General features: G+C 28.0%; 1 protein-coding gene across 1 annotated transcript; it reads left to right on the forward strand.

Annotated features, from left to right (window-relative positions):
• The first annotated feature begins 3,710 nt into the window (after nt 1-3,710).
• LOC101203160 (AT-hook motif nuclear-localized protein 23) lies at nt 3,711-5,322 on the forward strand. Its single transcript, XM_004145022.3, has 2 exons — nt 3,711-4,502; nt 4,837-5,322. Exons 1-2 carry the CDS (start codon nt 3,999-4,001, stop codon nt 5,092-5,094), a joined length of 762 nt encoding a protein of 253 aa, XP_004145070.2. The 5' UTR covers nt 3,711-3,998; the 3' UTR covers nt 5,095-5,322.
• The last annotated feature ends 3,273 nt before the right edge of the window (nt 5,323-8,595 follow it).

Raw genomic sequence — 8,595 nt, forward strand, 5'->3', positions numbered from 1 at the left:
TTATAAACATAATAAAATTATTTTAGATAAATTTTAAAATTCTACATAAACATTTTGTTATTTGAAATAATTTATGTCGGCCTATATTTTTTATAAGATTTTGATCAGAGAAATTATGTTGTATAGTATAGCTGTATATGTTTTTTGCTATCACGATTTTAGATGAAGAGAGTGATTGCTTTTCTTTCCAATTATGCTAAATTTTGTTTTAAATAAACTAAGTTTATTGTAATTAGTAAAACAATATAAATAACTAATTTATAATAATGGTGATGGTCACTATAATTATAAAAATTGGGTGTGTTTGAAAAAAGTTTAGAAGTAGGGATTGAAAAGTAGTGATTTACGAACATTACTTTTTGTTTGGTTGAAGAAATTTGTGAATCTCACTACTAGAAGACGTTTTTATACCTTATCAACTTCTTTTCTTTCATTGTGAGTTTTAGAAGCTCACAACTCCCTAAACTTCATAACTTTTTACTTGAATTCTTTATCCAAACACTCTCTTAATTTTATCTACCAATTTATATATATATAATATAGTCTTCCATAAATTTCTAAAAAATTAATTAAAAAGGAAAATTAGAGATAAAGCTTTGGAGGATATTTGAAGCACTCAATTTAGACTTAATATACGTTGGAGAAAAAAAGATAAGGATAGAAAGACATCTTTTATAAATGTGGAAATTTGAAAAGTGAACAGTATTGAAGTCAATTATTTAACACCAACTTAGAAATTCAATAGACCAAATACTTTAAAATCTAGTTTTGATACACTTTTGCAAACTTGATCGTTTCTAGTTTAAGGTTTGGACTATGGAGTATTTTGGGAAAGACGAAGAAGGTAGGGAAGATGAAGAGATAATGGTATTGCATCTGAATTTTTTTCATTTTTTCTTTAAATTTCCAATTGAGGGTAAAGAAGGAGACAAGATAAAAAGGTTATTTGTTTTATATATTGTTGTTTGTTTAATGGATGTTTAATTATTAATTTTGTCATAGATTATAATAAATTTATAGTAAGATCAGAGGATAAAGTACTAATTAATTTTTCACAAATCATATTAAATTCGTATTGAAATTATATTTTATTATTCTCATGTGAACATATAGTTATATTATTAGAAACTTTATTAAAATAATGGGTCAATTAATTTTGTAATAAATTTACTAAACCTTTTTTTTTCTTTTTTAAATTCATGACTTAAGTTGTAAGATCTAAAATTTAAGAATATTATAGTGAAAAGAAGGTTAGGGTTAACTAGATTTAAAAATAGAACTTAATAATAAAATTATAGTTCAAATTGTCATAGGATGATAACAAATAAGTAAATATATAAATTGACAAAAAAAAAAAAAAGACTTGCAATTATATTTCAAAATTCATTCTAAAGACTGATTTTAGATTTTTTTAAAGAAATTTTGAGAAATAGCAAAGTTTCAGATTTTATCAATAATAAATATTGATATGTTTTATTAATTAACATTGATTGAGAGTGATATAAGTTTATCAATTTTTATGTTTGATAGAATTCAAAATTTGATTATAGCTTGTAAATATTTTTATTTATTTGCTATTTTTAAAAATGTTTTTTCTCTTTCTTTTTCTTTTAATTGTTTTGTTACGTTTGAGTAGTTGACACACGTAAGTGTAGATAGTAACTTTAAATTTTTTAATTTCTTAATATATCAAATAACGTGTTAGTAGTTGTATTTGGTTAGATGAGATCTTAAGGTAAACATATATGATCCTAATTCGATCTCTAGTAATTTATCTAAAAAATAGACAACTAACAAAAATGTTTTAAATTTTTTCCAATAAACGGAAAAAGTTGGAAATAAAATTGAAAATTTTAAATGTCAACAAAAAAAAAAGAAACTAATTAACACCACCACATAAATTATTGATAACAAATGTATATAACATATACCCAAAAGATATAATATATAGTTGAAGTGACAAATTATGTACCCTTTCTTCTGATCACTATTATCATTATTATTATTATTTAAACTTAGTCAAAGAGAGAAGACGATCAAATAATAGAGAATTAAATAAATATAATCATAGTAACATAAGAAATTGACACCTTAGTTATAATATAATTTTGTTAAAAAGTTGTGACCTATAAACCCCAATTAGAATCTTTCATTCAAGATCTCACAAACATCATCAAAAGTAAATTAAAAAAAATATACATAAGTAAGAGTATCCAATAATTAACCCTATATATCTAATCTATATCCCTTCATTATATTAATTTGTCATTAAATTCATATCCCTTTCTTGTATTTATTTTTAAAACAATATTTAATTTGATCAAAACCCTAGGATTGATCTCTCCCTATTTTATTTATAAACTCTCTCTTTGGTCCATTTGTTGTTTCCTCTTTACATACTTCAAGAGTTGGTGGCTTAATTATTGAATAACACCATACAAGTCACTCATTAGACAAAATAAATAGAACCCTAATTATCAAATTGAAACTTAAACCAACTCCCACCAAAGCTAAGAAGTCCAAAAGTTCTCCATCAACTATGTTGTTCTTTGTGTTTAAGAAACCCATAATATATATATATAGTTATCCATAACTATAATATTTTATCATTCATCTTCGTATCGTTATATTAAAAAAGTTATAGTGTATTAGTAAGAAATAATAAAAGTATTCTCATATATATAGAAAGTTATTTCGTGTTGCATATGTTTTGACATAATGAAGATATATTAGTGAAATGGTTATGTCAATTGGTCAGATTTTTGATTTTGTCCCAGATCACCTTCGTGACATCACAATTTGATGAATATGTAATTGATGTCTTCTTAATGCTTTTTACAGAGGTAGTATCAATTTGGATTTAGGCAAAATTTGGTAGTCTTATTTGGAGCTTCTCAGCAGTATTGATACAGTTATGCAAGATTGTCTATAAGAAAAACTAACACTTCTTCGAAATTCCAGTTTTCCATAAATTTTTGAAGGTGTTTGGGATAATGTTGTTTTCATCTCTTTGGTCCATAAAGTGGATGGCTTTTTTTTATGGAAGCAATTGTGAATTGCTCATCATTATTCAGCTTCCATTTTGGCATGTCAGTACCTTGAGATAAATTTAGAGAAGGAAGCAAGGTTTTCAAATCCGACCATTGTTGTATTTCAATGCTCCTTAGTGGTCTTCTAGGGAGTTTGACACGAGGTTTAGTATCAACATATTAGAACTCCAAATTTTTTATTACGTACCGATAATTAAAATAGTATTTAATATATAAGTAATCTACACTTTACTAAAATGAGTTTGAGAGGATAATATTGTCACGATCTTCATTTATGAAGGTTAAAAGTTCAATATGTCATCTCAAAATTATTATACTAAAAATGTTATCGTTATGGTTAGTCTACAATAATAACCCATTCCCCCTTATAAAGCATAAACTTCTTTTTCCAAAATAGAAAAAATAAAAAAGAGCCAATGTATGTGTGTGTGTGAGAGAGAAAAAACATTTGCTAAGTGTTGTCCTATGGGTGTAATTATATATATTGAGATAAGCATTAAACTTTTATAATAATCCCACTTGTGACACATCAAACAATATTATAAAACTATATCACCAAAACCCACAATTAATAAAACTTTTAGTAATTTAGCTTACTTAAACTTTGTATTATAATAATATCATCACTTTTGTTTGTGCTTTCACCAAACTACCCTTCTCTCCCTCTCCCTCTCCCTCTCCCTCTCCCCCTCTCTCTTTCCTTTTTCTATTTGTTTTAGGGTTTCAACATGGGACTCATCTCCTCCTCTCTGTTCTCTCACACACATCCATATAAATTTTTATAATAATTCATTCCTTTCAAAAATTCAAAATTTTAATTAAAAAAACTTTTATTAAAAAAAAAAAAATATTTCTGTACCTTTTATTATTTTACATTATTTTTTCACCTCCCTGGTTTTTTCCTGTTCATCTTTGAAGTGTTTAAGTTTCTCTCACTTTCTTCTGTTTATGGCTACTTTAAACTTAGGTTCTGCTTCTCACTTTGTTGACCAACTTCAGCAGCAACGCCCTGATCTCCATCTAGATTCCCCTCCAAGTTCTGACCATGTCAACCATTTCAACGGTAGCGGTGGCTCTGGCGGTAGCGGCGATGTCATGGTCCGTCGCCCTAGGGGCCGCCCGGCCGGCTCCAAGAACAAGCCAAAGCCCCCCGTAATCATCACGCGCGAGAGCGCCAACACGCTCCGAGCTCATATCTTGGAAGTTGGTGGTGGATGTGACGTCTTCGAAGCTGTAGCCGGCTACGCTCGGCGACGACAACGTGGGATCTGTGTGTTGAGTGGAAGTGGGATTGTTAATAATGTTAGCTTACGGCAACCCGCAGCTGCTGGATCGGTGTTGACGTTGCAAGGGAGGTTCGAGATTTTGTCGTTGTCGGGATCGTTCTTGCCCCCACCTGCTCCGCCCGGTGCTACTAGTCTTACGATTTTCTTGGCCGGAGGACAAGGGCAAGTAAGTTAAATTACCACTCAACTCAAAAGTTTAACCTAATTTTTTTGGTTGTCTTAGAGTATAAGATTATAGTTGTGAGAGGGTGGGTGAGATTTAAAATTCTAATCACAATTTAAAATCAATTTTTTACGTTTGATTTTTGTTATCACTTTCTACTAAAACTTTTCAAAACTAAATTGAAAACAAGTAATTTTCAGAATTTGTAATATAAGAATTCAATTGTTTCTTAATTATTGAATGAACAAAAGTTTAAAAACAGAAAACGAAATCGATATGGCTGAGCTTTAGATTAGGGTAAATCTAATAATCTTTCATACGTAATTCTTAACACAAGGTGGTAGGAGGGAATGTGGTGGGAGCTTTGATCGCGTCAGGGCCAGTAATCGTCATAGCATCGTCGTTTAGCAACGTTGCATACGAGAGGTTGCCATTGGATGAAGAAGAAATGCCGATGCAGGCTGGTGGCGGTGACGGTGACGGAGGCGAGGGTGGTGGCGAAGGTCACAATAACCCTTTTCCTGATGCATCTTCGGGTTTGCCATTTCTAAATCTGCCTATGAACATGCCCAATCAGAATCAATTTTTTGGTTGAAGGATGAAAACTACAAATTCATCAAATTCCACTCTCTGTCTTATTCACTATCAAAAAGGGTTCAATCTTAATAATTTTCAGTCATAAATCTCTTTCTTTCTTCTTCTTCTTCTTCTTCTTTTTCTTTAGTTCTTCATCCTTTGATTGTTCATCTTTTGCTGTAAACTTTGTTAAATTATCTGATTTAATGTTCTATTAGTCTTGATTATCAAATGTTTTTTTTAATAATTAAATCTCACCATATATTTTAAGATTGCTTCACATTTATACAAGAGAACCATTTGATTATCAACTTGTTCTATTATGTTTTTTGTTTTAACATGTATATTGATTAAACTCCAGAAAATTAGAGAACTTTATAATAAAAAAAGAAAGGAGAAAGTATGAATAGAATTGGGATTGGGTTAATTACACCCTTTCACTAAGTTCAAGAGGGAACAATGAATCAAAAAAGAGAAGGATATATTTGTTTATATGCAAATTTTGTGGAAATTGAAATATTATTTCTATTTGCACTAAATAATTTTATTGTTTATCTTCGTTACGGTCGTGTTTAGCATGAATTTATGGATATATATACTCTGTTTAACTTAAGCTTATAAGTCTAGTTGTAATTTAACAGATTTATGATCCGATTCAGAGAATATATATACTCTGTTTAACTTAAGCTTACGAGTTTAGTGATAATTTAACCGTTTTTTTTTCTTATCATGTTGATATTTTCAAAAGTTGTAAGATAGATATACCAACTATTTTGTTATTGCTATACTATCTCTAGCTAAGGTGATTAATTAAACATTTTATGCCTTGGTTTGATGTGTGTGAATAGTGAACATTATGAATTGAGTTTCCAAAATGAAATAATAAAGAGGGGTTCATTTTATTAAGAGAAATTGTCAAAAAAAAAAGAAAAAGACAAAACATTTATCTTCGAATTTTATTATTTATTTATTTTTGTATGAAGTGTAATAGTTTTATTTTTTTTCTTTCTATTTTTGAAAAATACCCTCTTATGAAGTGGGGTTTATTATTATTTTTTTCTATAAAAAACCCTTTTATGAAGTGGGGTTTTCTTTTTTCTTTTTTTCTTGTTGCATTTTTTTCTTGAATTTTTTGGAATTTAATCATGTAGTGCTTTTACAAAAGGTTTTTTTTTTTTTTTTTGCCTAGTTTTCTATACTAATCATATAATACAAAAGAATTAAGTATTGGTTTTTAAAGGTTTGCTAGAATTTCAGACCCCCTAAAGTAGTTTGTAAGTAAAAAAAATATTGTCATATAAACCAAAACAACTGTTAGAAGCAAAATATAAACACAAAATTATTATCAAACTTTTAACTCAAAATAACTCATTAGGTTTGCCAATAAAAATATCGTTCCAAGGCAAAAAAAAAAGTTTAATATTTTGGCGAGGTGAAAGAACCTAATATATTGAGTTAATCTAGAGGAGAGAACTCAAACTTTTGATATTAAAAAAAGATTGATAATGTTTTATGCTAATTAAGCTATAGACGCGTATTAACAATAATCTTGATGTTATATTATACTCTAAATGTTCAAGTGGGGTGTGTGCATTGTTTCTTATGATTAAAGAAAAAAATATATGTCAATTACCGTCGAATTTTTACTCATTTCATACATAATAATATATCTATATTTTTATTATTTTTTTTACAGGGAAGTATGTAATTTCTACCTTAGTCTCACCAATTATATATATATATTGGCACAACAACCCCAACAACACCTCATCCTTTACCCCAAAATCTCAAAATGTATATAATAAAAAAGTACTTATATATACAAAATTCTTCATTATATAAGACAATATATAAAACTTTCATTACCAATTTTGTACATCCATCCCACGTCTATTGCATCACCCAATAAACTCTCTACAACTATGTTTGCATAGTGACTATGACATTTGGACCATTGTTAAACACCGAACACCAAAGTTTATTTTGGAATTGTAATTTGAAATAGAGGTCACATTCCATTTGACTTTAGAATATCATTTTATAGGAGAGCAAAATCCTCTAATTTAACAAATTTAATGAATCTAATGAACTTTAGAACTTTTCACACTGAATCCATAATTTCATCCATAAAATTACAAACAATGGCTTAAAAACCAACCATATTCTCGTGGCAAGAGAAGCATCTGTATCGAAACTATATGAATTACTTTCTAGGGGCTTTTCAACAGTCGTTAAGTGCTTCCATCAACAAGTAACTAGGAACAAGTGCTTCCATGAACAAGTAACTAGGAACAAGGGATCTCCAACCCCAATTTAATTTCAATCACATTACACATTTTTAACAAATATATAAAAGAAGATATATCTCAACTATTACATTGTTAAACTAAAAAGAAAGTTTAAATTAACTCAGTACTTTAATTTGGTTGACACATTATTAAAATAACTCCAATTGTTTGATTAAGTTATAAACCCAAACCTCACTCTTATATATATTAAAAAGAAATCCAAATCCAACCGTTGGAAGAATCTTTATTTTCACATTATTGAGGGAATTAATTAAATAAAAAAGGGACGTTCATATTTGTGAATCTGTGATGTAATAAATTAAAAATAGATTTAAATGTATAAGAATTAATTAAGAAAGAAAAGGAAGAGATTAGAGTTAAATGTAATGATAATTAATTAGTATGGTTAGCACGTGATTACCATAATTATCGGACTTCTACTGGGAGGGACGGCGGCTTTCGGCTTTAGCTGCTTTCAATGCTATCATACACTTTCTCTTTTCTTTTCTTTTCTCTCCTTTTCTGGGATTTTATGATTCCTTCTTCTTATTTATCAAATATTATAATACATATATATATCAAATAAAAAATAGTTACTCACCTTATCATAACTTTTTTATTGATCATATATGTTTCTATACTATAGATCCATCGAAACAATGACAATTGATGTTACGTTACTTAATAAAAAACACGAAAAATATTGTTTTGATATAACTTGAAATAAAAACGACTGCTTCTTGAAAAGAACAATAATATTGATGTGTCAACCTATATCATAACGAAAATTATTATAATCTTATTGAACTTTACTTAAGTTTTTATTTTTGGGGATTAAAATGAATATTTTGAATATAATTAAAATGAATATAGTGAAAGAAAATTTAAAATTCCAAAGATTAGGGACGTATCAAATTCCTCAAAATTAGATTAAATTTATTGTGCTAATTTATAATTTTAGACACAAAGTTAAATTAGTTTGTAAACATATTGAAAAGGCATATTGTTAAAAAGTACAAATTAATAAAATAAAATGATCTTTATTTTGAATTATTCTTGAAGTGGAAGTGTGTGAGAAGAATAAGAATAATATATAAACATTACTTTAGAAGAGTTCATCTTTATACTCTCTATATATTCATATTTGACTCAACAATACCATCTCTTTAGTATATTAATTAAAGAAAATGGTAAAGAAAAGCATTATGAAATATAAGATTAATTACCACCAT

This window comes from Cucumis sativus, chromosome 6 (assembly GCF_000004075.3).
Source record: "Cucumis sativus cultivar 9930 chromosome 6, Cucumber_9930_V3, whole genome shotgun sequence".
Taxonomy (NCBI): domain Eukaryota; kingdom Viridiplantae; phylum Streptophyta; class Magnoliopsida; order Cucurbitales; family Cucurbitaceae; genus Cucumis; species Cucumis sativus.